The 21177-nt window shown below is 37.4% G+C and overlaps 2 protein-coding genes across 10 annotated transcripts in view; one reads left to right on the top strand and one right to left on the bottom strand.

Annotated features, from left to right (window-relative positions):
- The first annotated feature begins 719 nt into the window (after nucleotides 1-719).
- LOC148960382 (uncharacterized) lies at nucleotides 720-9556 on the top strand. The gene is made up of 4 exons (XM_089116103.1): nucleotides 720-849; nucleotides 5914-5981; nucleotides 6933-7147; nucleotides 8412-9556. The coding sequence occupies exons 2-4, from the start codon at nucleotides 5921-5923 to the stop codon at nucleotides 8649-8651; spliced, it is 516 nt and encodes a 171-aa protein (XP_088972229.1). The 5' UTR covers nucleotides 720-849; nucleotides 5914-5920; the 3' UTR covers nucleotides 8652-9556.
- The window catches only part of LOC135690509 (uncharacterized), a 76620-nt gene continuing 64173 nt past the window's right edge, over nucleotides 8731-21177 (bottom strand). For 8 of the 9 annotated variants that reach the window (XM_065208076.2, XM_065208077.2, XM_065208078.2 and 5 more), the window contains 5 exons: nucleotides 21042-21170; nucleotides 19508-19571; nucleotides 18871-18896; nucleotides 18130-18220; nucleotides 8731-13297 (listed from right to left, as the gene is read on the bottom strand). In XM_065208076.2, coding sequence (XP_065064148.2) covers nucleotides 18137-18220; nucleotides 18871-18896; nucleotides 19508-19571; nucleotides 21042-21170 — 303 coding nt within the window. In that variant the 3' untranslated portion in view covers nucleotides 8731-13297; nucleotides 18130-18136. Of the gene's footprint in view, nucleotides 13298-14514; nucleotides 14772-18129; nucleotides 18221-18870; nucleotides 18897-19507; nucleotides 19572-21041; nucleotides 21171-21177 lie in introns of those variants that run through there. The other variant, XM_089116099.1, reaches the window with a different exon arrangement.

Here is a 21177-nt window from a genome sequence, read left to right as displayed (position 1 = left end):
ATCTGTGCCGGTGTTTAAATATCATATTGACTAGTCTTACTATTTGGCTTAGAGGCCTAAGGTACCTAAGATTAGAAATGCATGTTATGTTGAATAATGTTAATCTTTTTGTAAGTACTTACTTATTAATTACATCGAGTCAAGTGAAATGGAAAACAAATAAGCTACAGCATCTGTTACAGGCAGGGGTGTAGAGCTAGGGTAGTCCCCCTTGTTGATACCAAAAATTGGCAAATTTCTACTCTTGCTGCTTTTTTTCGCAACATTTTGTGCAAGAGCCCCACCCCCCTCACCCCCTTGTTATTTTTATAGCACTACACCACTTATTGCAGGCCTGCCGCTAGCTATTGTTTTCAAGGGGTTTTTCCAAAAGCTGTGGAAAATTAGAATGGACTATTGCTACTTTTAAATTCGTTACACTATTGACTGTGCAATGCAATGAATTTCGGATTGATCAACATTTGTATCCTTCCCCACAAAGGTTTGTTTATATTGGAATTCTGAGGATACAATGAATTTTCAAGCCTTCGGTGCTCTTGAACCTCCTTAAGTGGACTATGACGAAAGATTAATCATTGTCAGTCAATAGTGTACCTCTTATGGTACCGTTATAACAAACGCACCTCTTATGGTACCGTTTAAGGTCTTTTTAGTCTCAACAATGTAATCCTGGACAAAAATAGAATTCCTGACAAATGTGTGTTATGATTATGATTATGGTGACAGTCATCTCGGCATGTCATGTACAACACAACAACATTTCGACATCCATATAACCGCAGGCATGTGAACAATCTTCCTCTTTCACGAATCAAAGACGAACGGGTGACAGCACATCCAACACCAAAGGTGATTTTAAATTTTTTCTGTATCTGTCTAACTAATGCGTTTAAGTCTGTAGACAAGATACTTTACGCCTAAATTTATACTTTCTTTCTTTGTAGTCAGAATCATTCTTTCACATGTGAGACTTTACATTTATTGTGTCAGGTCACGACACTCGAAACCACTTTTCTTCGTTATTTGTCACTGAGATTTGAAAGCTGCTAGAGACGTTCGTGCTAATTGCCTATTGGTGATGTGACAGCAAGAGAAAAAACATCTTGCTTGAATTGCTGATGTCGATCTTTCGTATTGTAAGATTCGCAAGAGTAAAAGAAAAATCCGTAATTTTTTCTTGACGCTTATATCAACTAAAGTCGATACTTATGTCGGGGTTTGTTTCTATTTCCAAGAATGTAATATTTTCCGAATTACATCCAGTCGATCAATCACTGTAAAAAATTTACCTATCCGGAATATTTTTGACCAATCTCATAAGCAAAACTTGTTAAAGACTTTTTTTCCTGATTGGGTTCAAATCATTAAAGTCTTGAAAAAAATCGTAAAGAAAAAATATATATTTATTCATAGATGCATGAACAATAATGCTTAGCAATAATGTGTTAAAAGAGGAAGTGCTCGATAAGAATTTTCTTCTTATAAGCACCGTTTTAATGTTTGCCGATCCGTTAGGATGGTTTAAAAAATTTCCAATGTTGACGCTTCAGGATAAATTATTTGAAATGCTGCCTTTTCAAGGCAACAATAGAATATAAAAGACCAATGCAATATAATCTTTAACAGAGGATCGAGCGGAAGTCGTAGACTTCTTAAAGAATCCTACAGAAATTCTTCAATCTTGTGTGTTTGTAAGAGGATTATGTTGACGAAGCCGAAACTGGTCTGTGACTTCGAGTGTCCGATCTAGGCAAGGCTTGAAATATCGCACCCAATAATGAATGTTGTTGCATATTTCGGTTCACAAAACGCTCCCTTGCTACCCGTTATAGGTAAAGCAGTTGAGAATGAGCTCGGGCCCTGGGGTAAAATTAGAGACGGAAAACGCTCCAGGCAGTGGTGGCGCCAGGGGAGGGCGAGGGGGGCTACAGCCCCTCCGTCGGAAGCATCTATCACCCCATCGGAGGAATTTTAGGTTATTATCGGAGCAAATTTGACAAAATAACATACGAAAACTGCTCATTTTAGTCATATTAGCCCCCCTGTTGGAAGCTCCAACCCCTCTGTCGGAAGATTTCTGGCGCCACCTCTGGCTCCAGGTGCCTACCCGTGGGGTTTTCACACAGGCTCTCCTCTTCCTCTTCATGCGCCATGACCAAATCAAGGCATTGCAGGCTGCATGTAGTTTCCAATAACAATTGTAATTTAAGATTTTAGTTTTCCTTTAGGATTATTTTTCAAAGTTAAGGCTTTCTGTGAGAAAATAAAGAATGCAAGGGATTGCAAGGAGAGAACGGAAAATTGTTCGACACTTCTTTCATTTGAAGGAATTTCTGAGAGGTCTAGTGCAAATTTCTGAGAGGTATCGTGAGATCGTAAACAAGCACATTATACGCAGGTCTCAAATGTGGGCGTATCCTCGGAAAGATGTTCCGTTTTCAATCGGAAGACACTCGATGGGCACGTGGAGCGAATCCTTCACGTGTTCACACTAAAGCAGGGCTGAATCTCAGCTGTCATCATGTAACCAGCAAATAGTTATTTCGACAACCGTTACTCTGCGGGAAACAAACTTGGGCCACCACTCGAGAAAACTTTATTCGAGCTAGGTTTCTTATTTACTGGCCTTTTTCTGGAGGACACTATCTTGAATTTTCCAGTGATTATCTTAAAATCCGGAGGGGGGGGGGGTAATCCTATTATGGCCTAATAGAAGGTGTTCCAGTCAGGGTCAAAGAGGGCCAAAGCTAAAGTTTTTAAAAAATTACCCTCAAATGGTAGTCTTTTAATGATAACCCTCAAATTGTAGAATAAGAACCGAAATTATGTCCTTGGTAGCATCCATTTCTTTGTGCTCGATTTTGTTAATTTTCTATAATAAATCGCAAAATGAACTAAGTGGTAGTATTATTATTATCGAAACTGGGCTATTTTGTACGAGGGGCAATTCACTCTTGCAAATAGCGTACGAGATTTTTCCTAAAACAAAAGGATTTCTGGGGATTTTCAGTTAAAACAATAGGATTTTCACGAAAGGTGTACGAGATTTTTTTGGAGTGATTTACCCCTCGATTTTGTAGCCACCTTGTAAGACCCTCAAATCGACTGGACTCTGCCAGGCCCTGATGGGAAACCCCGTTAAAAGTTCTCTTGACCTCAAACCAGGTTCTTTGCTATTCTATGGGCGCGGGGATTTTCGGTTTCCTCCCGTTCCCGAAATTAATCTGCGAACGTTTGCGGTCGTAAGGGGTTTTTACCCTTCATTTAGCATTCCCAGTAATATTATCGAGCCTGTCTAACATACGTATTAACCTTTCCATTAGCCAGACGAAGAAACATTGCTTACCATAAATCCTCGAATTGCCCCCCCCCCTTAAAAAAGCCCCCACCCTAGTGCTACAAATTATCAATAACCCCCTCCCCTTCGAATAAGCGCCCACTGCTACAGTTAATTCTCGAATTGGACCCCTCCGTTTAATGATTTTTGCCGTCTGAGGTTGCCTATGGCGTTTTATTAAATTACCACAACAAATTCATCTTTTGGTAGTAATTAATTGAATGCTCGAAAAGAAATTCCTACTAAAATAAACGAGGTCTTTGAATAATGTCTTCTTAATGTCTAAAATAAGTCAATAAGCCCCCCTCGTTTAAGCCCCTCCTCCCTCGTATAAGCCCCCCCCCCCCCCTCGAATAAGCCCCCATCCAAAAATATAAAAAATAGATCAGCCGCCAGGGAGTTAATTCGAGGATTTACGGTATTTAAGCCCATGTGCTTTTTCCCCAGAACAGCGTGTGGAATCATCCGGTACCCAAACTGTCTTACGTCAGCTATAGGGCTGGTTAGACGGATTTTGTAATCTTAGTTCACTGGGATTAATAACAAACTTTCTTTCAAACTTTTTTAAATATTTACCACACAACCTCAAGAAAGAGGAGTTTTTGTCTGAAGCATCGTGAATAAGTTTTATTGATTCGAAAATTGATAAATTCATTAGAAACTCTATCAAGTGAAGCTATGTTATTGTTAGGACAGCAACCAACTCTTAACGAAAATCACTTTACATCAATCAGTTTATATCAGTAAGGGCGAAATACTTATCGGTAAGACTTGTTATATCTGTTGTGGAACGAGGGTCGTAATTACAGGCCCTTCCCAATCGGTAGATTTTTTAGCTCTTGGCACTGAATGTCACTGATAGTTTTATTTCTTTTGAGCTTCGTTTCAGATGATTCGAAATTAAAGGATTATTTTACAAAATTTTGAATTCTGATCATCGCTAGTTTCTCTGTTATTAAAATCTTTCTGATACACTATCACTCAGAGCTTTTGGACCTCAACGACGCAGCTCTTTAGTTGCAGCCCGGCTTGACTGATCGTACGACAAACAGCAGATATCGAACGATTTCCTTGTCGAGACACAGTCTGGTGGTCTGGTTCTATATCTTACGTCACGATCTAGTTTACCGTTAGTTTTGCCGCCCCTTTCATGCACGCAATTTCCCTACAGAACAAAGCGCCAAAGCTTATTACATAGATCGAAGTTTTTATTTGCATAATCTCTAGATAAGCAATAGCGGAAGTCATCAAAGTACTTACGTGCAAAATTCCATATTTCCGACCCAATTTCACCATGTACAGACGGTTTGCGACTGTACCCCATCCCCATGCAAATGCACTCGATTTAGTCCTCAGGAGTGTTCCTTTTTTTCCGGACAATATCTTCAACCTTCAGAGGATACAAAGAAAACAAGAAAAGTTGAAACTCAATTTCCTTTTTTCTTGAATCGTAACCAAAGACCGCAGAACAAATTACGGATAGAGGGGCTAAACATTCTAAAAGCTAATGCCAGGCGATTTTGGTATGGTTTTGAATACATTTTGGAAATGATTGGGGGCATTGTCCCCTCAACCCCCTTCTGCCTTTGCATTTCTATCTTGGTTCAACCGAGTGGCAATTCACTCTTGCAAATAGCGTACGAGATTTTCCCTAAAACAAAAGGATTTTCGAGAATTATTTAGATAAAACAATAGGATTTCCACCAAAGGTGTACGAGATTTCCTTGGAGTGATTTGCCTCTCGGGTTCAACTAACTAGCGGTCTTTGAACTTCAGCTTGCAACCGCCATGCTTTCCAGCTTTCGCTTTCTCCTTCATGTGGAAAAGTGGCAGGACAAAAATAACTTTTCAACAACATCCTAGGTGTAGTTTCAGGCTCATATTGTATATTATTATTTTTGCACATGCAAAATTTTCTTTTTTCTTTTATTTTCTATGCAGTTACATGATTGTGGTTGTGTTTTTCTTCAATTAATAACAAGCTCTATACTTGATTATGAAAGCGAGACGGTCCTATGACATTGCACATGGAAAATCTTTATAAGCGTTTTTGTCACCTTGCAGTTGAAGTTTAGTAGAACGAGTTGACAGCGATGCTAAATTTAGCAATTTGCAATAAGGTTGACCATAATTTCATCATTTAGACCTGATAAGTTAAGCCAAAATGGTATGTTGAAAACTGCCAAAGTAAAGCGGGTCTCAAATTGCCACTATCTAGACTTCTGAGATGACTGTAAAATATGGTATCATGTCATACGATCATCACGTGAAGTCAAGGAATACATATCTCAATTGTAAATTGAGAGTGGAGAGAAGCAGTTCCTCGAGGGCTGTGCGATGGGGTTTTGAAAGGGGATTGCAGAGCTTTCAGGAAATATTAATCTTGGCATTTCTAATCGAGTTTGATTAATCCCACTAACAGTGAATATCTTTCAGCAACCGCTCATTCGGTATATTTGCCGCAAGTTCTTTTGCACAACCCTCAACTAGAGAAACATCTAATTAGCATTGTTATTCAATTCCAGGTTCATTGTAAAATATACTAGTCTAACATATTTTTTATTGCTTTCTTGAAGCCCGAAGATGAAGACCATTATCATTTTGTCAACCCTGTATTGCTTATGCTCTGGCATGTTCGTCCAAGGTATGCTTTTAAGAAATACGTTATGCACTGATCAGTTTGTGACCAATAAGTAACTCAGTGAAAATTAAGTTTAATTGGGAAAGGTTTCTCTAACTTCAACGCCTGTACAAATTCTGGGAAAATGCTTTTGTCCGCAGTTGATGTTGTGAAATATAGTTGTTGGTTGGGCTCTTGGTTTTTTGTCTACCACGGGAATTTTTCATGTAGCCATATTGTCTTAAAAGTTTGTAAAGCCAAAGGGCTGTTATTGTTACCCAGAAATCTTTTTAGGGCTCTTTGCCAGATGGTTTTAACAATTCGAGAAGCATTTGTTGCTTTAAGCAGCCCACAGAAAGTAAGGAAAAAATATGATGTGCAATTTTCATCAATATATTATTTGACAGCAACCAATTTAATCCATCTGGTTCAATCGAAACGTTCTTGGCAGTATATGCTTTCTCGTAACATTAGTGTGGTTTTACATTCGTAGAGCTGTTACCAAAAAATTCGAAAAAAGGGTCCGAGGGTTTCCTTTTCTCCAATTTTTCACAATCGAGAGTTTCCCTGTTAAATATTATAAAGGCCCTTCGTTTTTCATGAAGACTGTTATCAGCAACTGCCCCCTAACCCCCGTACAACTGCAGCCACTGCTACTGCTCTAACTTACACGAGTCCCTAATTAAAACTTTACAGGTACTGATACCTGCACAACACCGCACCCCTCCATCCTACGTCCCCGTTGACTGCATTGACTGCTTTCCCGTGCCTCTTCTGGGATGACACTAATTAATGGCAAAAGTTTCCCATATTTATATTTCTTATGTTATGTTCTCACATTGCTCTTATTCTTTGCAAATTGACCCTTTTTTATGTTCTGAGTCTATTCGTTTATCAACCATTCAACATAAGACTCGAGATGCTGCCCATGCTTCAGAGCCTTTAGTAAATTAAAGAATCTTCCCTTTTTTTCAGCCCAGAAACCTGGTGATGCCGAATGCTGCCCACTCAGTGGCACATGGGTATCTGAACGTGGTGTAACTGTCGAACTGGAACACAATGCCGATGGGACACTGACTGGTACATATTTGGACTTGAGCGAAGCTTCCCCTGATAGTAAAACCCAGCCGTTGCATGGCCAAGCGGGAAAAGGAAAACCATCAACATTTGGTTTTGTCGTTTCTATGAAGGTAACAGCAAATAAAAAATCAAGTTTTATCGAACTACTTTGGCCTATAAATGACTAAGTGCATGACTTGGTCAGCAAAAATTATCACTCGCACTGAAAATCTGAGCACACCAAAGATGGCAAAATCGTAAAATGTTTTTGTATATTACGTTTTGTATGCCATTGGTTTTAGCTAGGCAAGTGGGAGAGCGATCTAAAATGTCTATTTAAGGAAGGGTTTTAAACAGTTGGGAAACAACCAAAAATGACATCTGTCTAAGGCAGTTTTGCTAGAAGGACAGGCACATTTTCTTTTATAAGAATTAAGTGAAGAAAGCAATTGAAGCTCAAAACGGTTAAAGAATAAACCAGGAATAACAGCCAGCCTCAAACTTCGTCAACATTATTTATATGAGCATTCTCAAAATTTTGAGCTTTCCTTAATAGACTGGAAACATTGAAAGGCTTCCTTTCTTTTTCCCTTTTCTTGACGAATATACCCATCGTTTCCTTTAGGTTAAGAATGATTTTAGAAATAAATTAAGGCCTATACGCTCATTTTATTTATCAGAAACAGGTTATAAGAAACGGCAGGCTCAATTTTTCGAAAGTTAAGAAACAGCCCTACCCAAATTGAACAAAGCTAAAAAAACTTCAATTTGCAGTTTCAATTTTCCGAATTGACACTCGAAATAGTTTTGACATCACTGTATATTGCAATACTACCAGCACTGGACCCTAGCTTCTTATAAAAAAAGATACGCGTAGTTTAAATTCTTATGAATGTCGTGAGGTCCAAAATTCGTAGATTATTACAAGGTGCGATATGTTAAAGTTTCACGAGAATCAGCCAACATAATCTGCAATAGGGTCACTGAAGAAATCTAAAGCCTGCCGGGCAAACACATTTGCCGCCGGCAATTATCCAGATTAAGGGCCTGTGATAAAGAAAAGCCAAAATTTTGAATGTATTAAAAATTCTTAGCAAGATTTGGTTTCACGATAAACAGCGTTGCAAGAAAAATTGTTGACCACTGGAATGTAGAGTAGACGTACAAACAGTGGTAGCTTTGCCTATCGGGGAGCTGGGAACAGGGGCGTACTCTTGGCTCACCAAAGAATATAACAGTCAATTAAAGATCATCTAGATTAATGTTTCACCCTTCGAAGAAAGGTCTTGACTTGTCTGCCAATGGTCGTTGGAACAGTTCTGAGAACCTATAAAATTATAAATTTCATACGACCCAGATATGTTGTGAACGACACATGAATAATTTTGTTTTTAGGACGGATCGACGAAAGTCTGGACTGGACAATACCAGTTTTGCAAAGGAGAAGCCACACTGCTCTCCAGATGGATGATGACGTCAGTGACGACGACCTGTGCAAATGACTGGAAGGGCCACTTCAACGGCGAAGACAGATTTGTGCGAAAAACATCGAGTAAACATAGTTCCAAGCTTGGTCACTACATAAGGAGAATGTTTAAGAAAATTATCCGAAACCAGCAGTCATTGAAGCATTGAAAACACCCACCGCATCCAACATCACTTCAAATTTCACCAATTTACATAAAGCGTGCTACTGAAATTTTTTAGCAAGCCATACCAAGAAGACGAAAGACAAAGGAACGTTAAAAAAAATTGACAAGGAAAGGGGCGAACTGAATGAAAAGATTGTAGAAAAAACCTTTTAGACATAGTTCTTATATTTTAAGGGTAGAAAGAATTATTTTAAAAGCCTTTGTGACGTACTTAGGTTCTTAGAATTTGGTCCTTCGAAAACATATGGAGTTGAGGTTCCCAATTGCAAATTACCTTAAGTAAGGGCAGATTTAATGTTCATGTTAACACATAAGCTTCACCTCCAAAAACGACGAATTTTGCACATGGGAAAAGTTCGACTCCATTTTGAAATGACTTTATGAAAAAACTCCAGAATAATTTCAATTCAGTACCGCTTGGATTTCTCAAGAATCTATCTCCTCGACTTTTTTCGGTTGCTGGTTTGAATAGCAGCCCCCCTTTCCCCTGGTCATATTTTATTTGGTAACCAGTTCGCTAAGATCATATTGTAACCTACACTAGATTGGTATAGGCTAGGCCGAAGTAAATTTCAGTGGCGAAACCCCATCATTGCACCGTTTTAGATATAGTTGAACAAAGTTTGCCAGACAATTGCTGTGTACAGACGTTAGAAGCAGATACAGGGTTCTCAGGAAGAGTTGTATTTTAAAAAGGCTTAAATTAATTTTACTAATATTCATATGTTACCGGACAGTGTCAGTATGATTGATTATAAATAATGTTTTTATTTTATTTGGGGAAAGTTGCTGCGAAGATTGAGCTCTTGTATTGTAAACATAGATATGCTGAATTATCTGGATGTAAGCACAGTAATAAATTATTTGTGAAAGCTATTCAAGTACAAACTTGTCATTTTTTACCTCAATCACTCCAGCTTAGTCTCAAATAAAGTTTCCACTTGTATTGCCACGTCAGTTTATCGTATGTTCGAAAAATTCCAGGTGATCACAGATTTTAAAAACACCTTTTGAGGGAAAACGCTGAGGCGCCACGCCCCAGTTGAAGGGTGTCCTTTCTAATGGAAAACAATGCGTTTTCAACGATTTACTATTTACCTACCCTTGCTGGTTCAGTGAACAAAGGTGGTGAACATTAAATTGCCATATTAATTCTCAAAAGGTTAAACTCCAGCGTCAAACTATTGTCTCAAAACGTAGCACTGATGATAATACTATCAAAACAGGGACAAGAGTCTAGAAAAATCCTTAACCTTTCTCCGGCCAAAATTTTTCCGTGGATAGGGCGTGGCTAGGGAGAAGCTATAAATGGTCATAAGGGGTGACAGATGCTATAAATAGAGACAAAATTATGTGTTTAGGTTGATAGTAAATATCGCATACGATAAAACTTTGCTAGAATAACAGTTGAAACATTACAGATTAAGAATAATTCTTTTAAATGTCGAATAATAAAATCGAATGCTATAATATAAATTAAAAAAAACAAAACCACGGAACACGAAAAGCTTTCCCTTTCAGTATTCTTTTGGAGGTAAAAGGACGTGGCCTAAAATCTTTGTCTTGCCGTGTTTTCTGGACTCTGGCAGGGACGCTGGAATAGATTTTGGGGCGGGAAGGGGGTTCTAGAACAATTAATAAACTATAGTAGTTTCTCTGCCATTGATGCCACAACATTATTATCACGCCTCAGCAAAAAGTGAGGGGCTACAGCCTGCCCCTGGTTCCCACGTGCCTGCAAAGATATCGTCGTCTGCGCCAACCATTTTCTCTGGATTTAGCCTCTGTCTACTAAACGCATGCTTATCTACGGTCATTTTTGGAGACATGGCCGAAGATGAGATGTACATTTCTGGGTTTCACTCTTGTAGTTTTTCAAAGAACCTTTTGGTTAAGAGTTTTTGTTGTCTGAAGGAAGTTCTTATCATATTTTTGCTTTGAATTCATAAGCCGAACTAAGTCAACGCCATCTAGGTATTTTCGTTCACTGACCTTATTACCTTCGAAGCCCTAGCTTTTATTGTTTGAGAGAACTGTCCGCTCTCGAAAATTTCGTACACTGAAGGCATCTTTTGGTGCTGTTCAAAAATCACGTCACAGAAGATTGGGGCGGTGGGTGATCCTTGATTCACGATGAAGAACACCGCTGGTGATGAAAAACATGGCAGAACAGGGAAAGTACGACCTCAAAGAGTAGCAGTCCACCGCCAAAGAGAATTCAGGGCCTCCGTCGAAGGGGGAAGAAGTGACGAGGGGAGCATGGTCCCAACTCTTTTGCAAAACAGTAGAGCTTTTTTGCAAAACAGTAGAGCTTTTTTGCAAAACAGTAGAGCTTTTTTGCAAAACAGTAGAGCTTTTTTGCAAAACAGTAGAGCAAAATCTTTTGTTGTGGGTGCTAAAACTTTCCTTGCCCCTCCCCCCTTTCCAACCTGTGTCGGAGCCCATGGAATTGCTGTGTACGATGGTGTTTCAAGAGCCCGAATGGCATGCTATCAATGACGTCGACTTTGATGATGAGGAAGGTAGTATTCCAGAAATTGTTCATAAAAGTGGAACCCCTGAATTGGATGATATAAAACAAATTTGGAAAATTGGTTCAAAAAAGGAAACTTTAGTGTGGCATAATCATTGAATATCCCCTTATATGTGACAGAAAAATGGACCACGCAGGGGTAATGTCTTTCAAACATACGTACTGAGCAGCAACTCAGTACAAGCAAGCCACCATAACATTTTTGAGAATGGACAATCTTCTGAGGGGGACAGCTTCTGACGAGGAAAGAAAAATTCAATCTGAAACTTGACACCTTTCTCATCACGCAAGACCTTTACCGTTGTTAGGCCAAAATCCAAACAGAACAGGGCATAGTGATAGGAATCAGCTCACGCATATTTCCAAATAGCGCAGAAAAGCAGAAACATTGTTTCACCTAAATGTTATTCAGGAAAAGCCTTCATAAACGACAGAAAGCTTGATCAGCCCCTATTCATTGAAATGGTCTTGAGCATGTAAGATTTGTAATGATTTTAATGAAATCTTACACAAAAATGAATGTTTTGGCGAAGAATCAATAATGGTTAACTCGAAACTGGTGATGCAGAAAACTTGAACCTTCCATAGGCAAAACTTGAAGGTTTTAGGAAAAGCATTTAATTCCAACGGACAACCTCTCGAAACTTGACACCTTCAAACAATGGGCACTTCCCGATATGGACAACTCCCAATAACGGACACCCAACAATAACTTAAACCCCTCAGTTATGGATAACATCAAACGGCGGGCAGTTAAAAGACAATGTATCATGACTTTCTGCAATTCTTTAACTAGGCAAGCAACTTACAACAGACAGACACCTTTCAACAAAAGAAGCAATTACTCTAGAAGAAAATCAATGAATAATTTAACAATAACGATTGCAGCTTCAAACTTATCCTGTTATTATCATTCATAATTCTCCATGTAGTTAAACTCAATTTAGAAATACCGATTAAACCAATATATTTAGGGTCCAAAATAACAATAAATTAAATTTCCACAAACTAAGCAAAGATCAATCTGCAGCACAAATGAAAGCTTAGCAAAAAAACTTTCGCCGTATCTTTACAGGCAAACATTGGCAGATTGCAAACTTCCTGAAATTCTCTACCCCCACCCTATAAGTGTGTAGAAGGATAGATAATTATTATTTCCCACGCATTCTCAGTGTACTGCTTGGCAGAGCTAAAAGCTAGCTGATTAAGATTGTTGAGAGAGTTGCGAGGTGTAGAAGTCCAATGTTACGCCGATGTAGAAGCCGATGTATAATTAAAAGTTAAATTTCAAAGACAGTGCTTACTCTTAGTGTGAAATAGCTGATGTTTTTCAAATTACTCTACCACAAGTGCTATGAAATAGACTATTGCCTGAATGTCATTAATTGCCCGAAGCGCAAAGGGCTACGAGGTTTCATCCAAAACTATCCAGATGTAGGGCTGAGATGATTTGCTTGACATGAGAGACCAAGATGGTTTATCTTTTCAGTGATAGTAGAATATGATTTAGAAAAATATACCGAAAGAAAAAATGAGCCAGTGACATAACAACGGCAGGCTTCGAACCAGTGACTCTTCACGGGTCATTTATATCTATCCAATTAAGCTTTCGTCTTCAAGGATTCTAACTGAAAGTTTGATCATCGGTATCAGCTAAAGATAACAAGAAGGCAGCAATCTTTAATCTATGTGAATCTGTAATCTATTTAATATTTAATCTTTATTCATTCATGAAACCAACTCCTTTTTTCAATAGAGAAGGAAAGGGATGCAACTGAGCTTTGTTCCATCCTCATTGGGCCAGGACATTGAATTATGGACAAATTTGCCAATACCGTCAATATTGTCAAAACAGGCAAATGACGTAGTCATTCAATAACAGATGGTCTCAACATTTTATGGTATATACAAAAGTACGTATGCTCTATGCATAATTTATATAGATTTTAATAAAAGCTTTGCACACATATTGTTACATTACATACATTTCCAAACAGCTCGTGGCAAAGCGTATGATGAAAAACCTGTCAGTTTGTTATGTCCAAAAGTCTATCAATCGACCGAATCCTCTTTCAAAGACCAAAGCTGTTCACCACCTGGAAATAGAGAAAACCATGTAATTTACTAGTTAACTTCAAACATCATACAGTTCAGTGTACTTTTAAGAGTGATCAAAAGCCAGCCCTAAATTTTGAATTAAGAGTTAAGACAACTTGGTTTACGGAACCTTTTTCCTAAAAAGGTTATAATTAATTCTTTATGCCTCTTCAAAGCTTCATGCGTGGAAAATAAAGAAAATGCGTGTAATTTATTCGTGTTTTAGTAAAATAAAAAGGTAAGATGACAGATTGTATGACATTGCTGTATAAGAGAATTTAAGGGTGGCTTGAGCTAGCTTTGGCACAATTTTACAAGAAAAAATGCAATAATATCAACAGTCACAACTTTTGCTACACCACTAATGAAAACAATAAAGGCAAAATTATATATTGTGAAATTCAGGAGAAGGAAACTGCTACCTGCTCACTCCAGGGTAAATCTAAATTTAGGCGATTGGGAAGGAAGTCTAGAACTTTGACAAAGCAGTAAGTTTTCAATGAAAACATTAGCTGCTAAGTTTGTTATCTAATGGACAGCATCTCAGCAGAAGTATGACCGTAGAAAAAGGCAGAAAGGTCCAATTCAAATTTATATCTTGACAAATACAATATACGATTCTATTCGATGAGCAAATTATCTTGGAAGGGGGAGGGGGCTCTCTTTCTTCCTAAATAAAAGGCTTCGGCCGCAAATCTTTAGACAGAGCAATGCCAACATGAAAATAAGGTCCGAATCTCAGATACAAGGCATGAGAACGTTAACAGTTCAGAACCTATTAATGGAAACTCTTAAAATATACGATTTCTAATCTGCAACCTAGCTCGATTCTAGGTGAGAAGATTTGTCCTTGGCGAGAGATTTATCTGGGGTCATGTTTATGGGAATGAATAACCCCTATTTGTGTTTATGAAAGGAGTTACAAAGAAGCAAAGGGAATCCACGGCCGACTTTGACTTTTTAGACTGCAGAAGGTCTTTGGTGTTGATCAGCTGCTTTGATAATAGCTCATCAACGTGAATAGCAAACGTTCAATGACTTGATTCTGACTAAATGGCGACAATGATTGCTTTGATCAGACCTTTCAAGTATTGTAAACCTGATCAGTCAAACCTTATATTGAGCAAGTTCTCTTATCCTTTTAATTAACTAAACTTTCGATTTTCATCAATATTAAACTGCAAGGACTTTAACAAAGAATAAAAAACGAAGAATCTCCTCGGCTGAATTAATAATGATACTAATTTACTTTTAGGCTATTCCTATATAATCTTTTTTAATAAAGAGCCAGCAATGAAAAAATATTGTTTAACGAGTTGCCAAAAAGTCTTCACTCGATGCCGTATAAGCAGAGTTGTACACGCTTCTGGTGTGAAGACTAGAGCCAGTAAATAGAGGTTGGCTGTTCTTAATTTGTTATTGCGCCTGGATCGTCCTTGAGTTGCCAATAAATTATATTATCCTTCCATAGATCTATAATAAGAAATTTCTTACAGATAAATACTTTTAGAAACAATTCACAAAAGATTAAATAAAAAAATCTTTAGATGCAAACAATTGAAAAGCGTATGCAAACAAAAGTTCTTGAAACTGACATTTTACAGCACCTTGGCCTAAGCCTTTAATAAATTTTTCTTATTATTTGCCATTTTTGAGGGCTTGTGTTCTTACCAAATTTTTCTTATAAAGATAGTGCACTCATTATGCGTCTCATTTTTTCCATATAATAAATCCTATTATTTGATGATTCATAAATTCTGACTGTTTAAAGGCGAGGGGTGAGTCACTCCATGCGAATCACTTGTCCTTTTGCTGGAAATCGTGTTCTTTTATCTGAAAATCCTTGGAAATTCTTTTGTTTTCGTGAAATCCTCGTACGCTTTTAACAAGAGTGAAAAGATTCAGTGTTCACAGTGGGTGTTGTACAGCACATGACCTTTTAAACATACTTACCCCACCCTCTATTACCATTCCATTAGTAAGACAAAAACTAAACTATTACAAAAAAATAATGCCTTGCCCCTGGTTGGAGTCCCTTTGTCAAAAAAATTGAATGTTTAGTGGGAATGACGCAGGTCAATCACAAATAGATTAGGTATTGCTGACATTATAAGGATTAACATAAATTAGGTTTATGTTACCTTATGTTCTGCCTTATCAATAGATATTATTCAATTCATTGGCTAAGTCACTTTCTCCATACGTTTAGTCCTTGTTAATCCAATCGATCAAATATGCTCAAGTTTCTCATACGATTGATGGTCTTCTAATCTCGAAGAATATACCTAACATCAAGAGCTTACTTTCCTTGATTTGACAGCAATCTGCAGATTCAATCACGCACTTAAGTTTTGCTTCTAATTTTTTCGTTCTTGTCAAATTTTAACCAGATTAATTTTTTGCAAATGAATACCAAAAAAATTTCAGATAACCTCTTAGTCTGTTGAATTACATACTGGAAGGTCCTGAAGCATAAAACTAGAGAAACCAAAATCGAAGTTCTTTCTAGCAATCCTGTGTGGCGAATTAACAAAGCAGATTTATAAGAGCTAAGAAACGGAATCTTGAATGCAACACCAGCTGGGGATAAGACATTACCGAACGACAGGTGATTAAGCTCGGTCTCATCTAGAATTTTGACCCCTATCTGGATGCAAAATAACCCGAACTCTTTTAAGCTTTTTGGTAGTTTGTGTTCAACGAATCCTTGAAACTGTTTTGAAGATATGATCACATATATCTATCAATTTAATTGATAAAGATAACCTCACCCAACCACAATTTTAAGCAAAATTAGGTTGCCAGGTTTGTTAGTGTTTTGTCTCCAAATTAGGTTTGGCTTTATTCACTTGCAAAAAATTCTAAATCTGCAAGAACGAGTAGACTAGGCTGGGGGCAAGTTTTGTTTCTTAGGCTAGAAGTAGCTGGTTGTCTTGCTCTATATCCTCATTTTTCGATTGTGTACCCGACGTAGCTAGGATCATACCGGTATGTGGAACTCTGTAAATAACATAACTCTTTTAAGATGGTAACAATGCAATCCTTTTGAACCGATGAAAAAAATCTCATATTACAGCATGCTCCTACCAGCCAATATTACTTTTCCACCTGGTAAGGCGTCCTAGCGTTAACCTTTATTAAAACTACCCCTTGTTTTTATAGAAATCGTTCAATAAGAACATTAACCTCAAAATTGATCAACATTTAAGAACCAAAAAAGACTGAGCCACTTTAAAATGTAATTTTGAACAATGTGGTGAACCTCTTTAAAAATCTGAAAAACGAGAAGTTTTTGCCATCTAGGGATGCCATTTTCAGTAATTTTAAAAGTCAGTAAATAAAGGATGTCTCGCTCATTTTCTTGTCGAAAAAGACCTGAACGCCCCCCCCCCCCCCAACCCAACTTACAGCACACTAACTAGCAATCAAACTGTTTATACCCCCGAAAATAAAAAACACTCGTTTTGTTATCGTCCTGTATTGTTTAATGTCTGAATGCGGCAATACCTTAATTGTGTTGAAAATATTTTTCTTTTTCTTCTTGCCATTCTTAATTGTAAATGACCGCACCGGTGATGAAGCAGGGAAAAATTTCAGTTATAGCTGCCCTATGCTTGCGGCCTTAATTTTTGATTTTTCATTAAATTCCATAAATTTTTCATAAATACTCAGCTTGCTTTATCCCGAGTATAGTCATTCATCGTATCCGAGTTGTAAAGCAGATATTTCTTTCAGAGTATAGTTTTGTAAAATGTCTGTTTTGTAACTGAATTGATTTACAAAAAAATCAAAAACAAATTAAGAACAATCAAGCCTCAAATTTTCGAAACAATTAAGAATAGTCAGCCTGAACTTCAATTTGCTGGTTCTTATATATCTACCACCGTTGTATTGACGATAATTTAGCATCATAAAAACCATCTTTCGAGCTTTCAAAATTTCGTAAAGATCAATCTTGCGTTAGCCAGAAATTAAAAATACACCATGTAACATACATCATAGAGACACAGTGTCTTTTACAAGACCAACAGATATTTAAAGATTAAGGACACTTTCTGGGTTGGGCTGGAATTCACAGTTGGAGTAGCCTGAACTCCACATATTTTGGACAAAAAGTAATATTGGTACAATCAATGCTACACACGGTATCGCAAAACATATTCTGCTGCATCTTTTTAGAAAATTTTGAATTCAAAGACGCTTTCTAAGTTGTATAAAGCTCATAGTTGTTGCTCAAAGGGATATAGCAAGCTTACTGAAAAAGCTCGTGGTTTCACACCTCTGATGTAGCGCACAATACAAAATCGGTTTTCTCAAAAATATAACAACCCTCCAAAACAACTGTTCCGATATTAAAAACTTTCAAAAACTGACCTAGAGTTCAAACCAGAAGGTATGCCACCTCCCACCATTTTAATCCGTTTGATACTATCTAAACTGATAAGGCTACGTCTTAAATTTGCTCATTTCTAGCCACGGTAAGAATGGGCATGGTTGTTTAAAGCAAGAGAGGAGAATTTAAAGGATAAATTTTCTAAAATTTTATCTGCCACTTCACTTTCAATGATAAAAAAAGAAGGCCACTTACAAAGGCTGTCATGATTTCTATTTTGTGGGCATCCAAGGAAAAATAGTTTTAAGCATGCAGACTTTTTTACGTTAAAAACTTAAAATGGTATTAATATTGTTAATATACATTGTGACACACGAGTTTATTCTAGCTTCAGGTCAATTCCGGTCAAAAAACCTCATGATCCGTAGATCCGTACAAGCTATTTCCAAAATTCAATACAGAAAAGGTAAACTACAATGAATAAAGGTAGAAACCTACCGGTAAGCTAACGATCATCATCCGTGTAGTAGTGGTCATTATAAGTTGGTGCGTTCAAGGAATTCAGTGATATCTGGCCTGCAGATAGCGTCTACGAAAATAAACAAGGCAATATTACACCTAAAGATGACGTCACCTTCGCATCTTTAGTGCCTTCTACTAGAACTCCTACTTTTGTAACATAATAGCAAAATGGTAGCAAGAGCGAACCATTCATAGGTACGTATAACTTTTGGAAAAGATTTAGTTATAAGTATAGATATATAGATCGTAAGTACAGGGAACTATGGGTATAATTCTCTTGAAATGTTTTTCAACAGCAATGACTCCAGCTTCTAATTCTTGATCTTGCTCTTCTAAATTCCAATAAGAAATTCTTAATTTAGCACATTCTTACATATATACGGCCATTCTCAGTCAAGTATCCAAATTTTCTCACAAAAACCCAGAATTCTGAACAGATGTTTGCTCTCCAAATTGCGCATATTAATCACTGTGAACTCAAAGAGATTCTTAGAAGGCAAGGATCTAGAAGCCTTTCTTTCATTGATGAATTGCACATCATGGAATATTAGCAAGAAATATATTCGATTTTCTGCTTCGTTACTTGAGACGATCGATTTAAACTTGAAAACAACTTTCGATTCAAAACAAACAGGCCGACAGTGATCAGAAAGTGCAAAATTAGAAAGCCAAATTAAGACAAATCCATATCATATAAAGGGAAATATTCAGTTATACCTTGGGTGTGACCGTTCTCTCGCCATCTGTAAAAAAGTAAAAGGTAGTCTAGGATTCTGAAAAAGTTTTGACAAGACAAAAATAATGCTCAACATCCTATTTAAAAGTACGTTAGAAATTTTTCTTGACTTACAATTGGACTTCTTATTCTAGATGTTATATTCTAGAAAAATTCAATAGAGTGAGTTCTCATTTAAATCTTTACGCCCATTTAATAAATAACGGAAGACGCTTATATAAAACAGAACTGTATCTCAAATCTTGGGTGTTGTTATCTATCTTATGGTTGAAAATCGGCTCCAGATAGTAACCAAACATCTTGTGTCACAGACAATTGGAGTTCTGTTGCCATAGTATGTACAAAGCTCTGAACCAACGCACCGACAAAATCAATTGGTCTGCCTAGACAGCGAGGACTGGTTATGAGATAAGACGTCAGCTTTTTGGGTCGCATTTACTCAAAGGTCATTCCTGGATAAAAATTCCAACCAGACGGTGCTCAAGACACAAGCATTAAGTATGTTTGACAAGGCAAAATTAGGCGTATTAATTAAAAAATTGTAATAGTTTCACGGACAAAATTGTAACCTAAGATGTGAGAATATTAGATTGAAGCAAGTACTTCCAGTTATCTTACCATTGCTCGTAGGGGTTTCTCGCCTTACAAGTATTTCCGCTCCAGGCGAACCAGATTTAGATTTCTGACGGGAATTAAATGCAAGGATAAATTATTTTATGGAGTTCCAAAAAAGAACCTCAAGAAATACGGTTTCAAAAATTGAAAGAGCATTGAACAGACGCTCAAAACAGAGCATAAAATTGACACTCAACTAACATTTCATTGGCTGTTACCTTGCTTTCAAAGGTAGTTTTACGAGACAGAGAAGTTGAGCTTACTAAGCGCGGCCCTTATTCTTCAACTCGATGTAACCGCAACTCGTGGTTCCCATCCTTGGAATTACAGAGAGCTGGTGACTCTTTTAATTCCAGGTGAAAGTTTGATGATGGCATATACTCGAACCCTATACCCTTGGGACTGTAGTTCGGAGACCTCATCGCAACTTACATTTAAGTCCTTACAGTGCTATGTCACAAAAGGTACAAGTCCTGTAGGCTTTTGAAACTTGAGAGTAAAGAGAAGGACTTTTCCTCAATAAAGAAATGACCTTACAGCATGAATACTCTCTTGCTGAATTCAATAAAACCACGCCTATATGAAGAAGCAAAAGCGCATTATCGTAAAAGTTGAGCTAGTATTTGCTTCGCGTTTACAAGTGCGATCACAGTGTCGGTCATCAGTTCCATAGCCTAAAAATGTTTTAAATGTTTTTAATTCTTCAACATTCCAAAAGAAGAACTTTACCTGATGAGGATTTTATTGAAAAACCGCCAACATTCAATTTTCTAAAAATATAACCTGTTACAAACTAAGGCGTAGGAGACCCCGTTCGGGCGAGATCCATACAAAGCCCCATTAAGAAATTAGGATCCGCTGCGCCCCTGGATTATAGGACATTAAATGAGGGGAAACAGACTTAAACTTGATTCTGATACGCGGTACATTTAAGGGATCTTCGGATACAGAACGTCTTGCAACATAATTCCAGGCCATGTTTGTGGAACAAAAAGACGAAAAGTCCGACCTTTCGAAATATGACTCTGACGTCAATATCTTATCTCTAGCGGATTAATGCGCCTGGACGTAGAGTGTTGCAGGAGGAATTACAGAACAGACAAAGGTAAAGTGTGCTGTTAAAAATGATACTCAAATCTCAAAAGCAAACATAAAAGTGTATTGAAAAAAGAGATTTATAACCTCTTGTGGATTATGATGAATTCTTATTCAAATAACTCGAACAGAAGTGATTGATCACAGGAGGAATGCAACGAAACCTTAGAACATGGGTTATGAGCAAAAGCTTGTTCGATACATGCAATTCCGTTGCAACTTGTGAAGGCAATGCAGACTGTCGTTAAAATTTTGAAAATAGCATGATCAATAATATAATAATCAAGACTTACATGGTAATAATTCCAGCTCCCTATTTGTAAGATATGCAAAACAGTTTCGGGTAAAGTGGCCGTCAAGAGGGAGCATGAAAGACAAATAAACTGGAAATGATGATCCATTTTGCAAACAATAGTGTACGAGACAATGAATTAAGTAGTACCTTCGAAATTGATTTGGCAAAGGACCTCTCTCCAATACTTTTTGAAACCGTGTGCTTCTCGTGAAGTCTTCTGAATGCTGACCTTACTTCACTGTTTCCAACACAGTGAATTAAGAATATAAACAGCCCCTAGCAA

The sequence above is a fragment of the Rhopilema esculentum genome, chromosome 4 (genome assembly GCF_057945365.1).
Source record: "Rhopilema esculentum isolate cy_ngs chromosome 4, ASM5794536v1, whole genome shotgun sequence".
Lineage (NCBI taxonomy): Eukaryota > Metazoa > Cnidaria > Scyphozoa > Rhizostomeae > Rhizostomatidae > Rhopilema > Rhopilema esculentum.
This window is presented reverse-complemented; position numbering and strand designations above follow the sequence as displayed.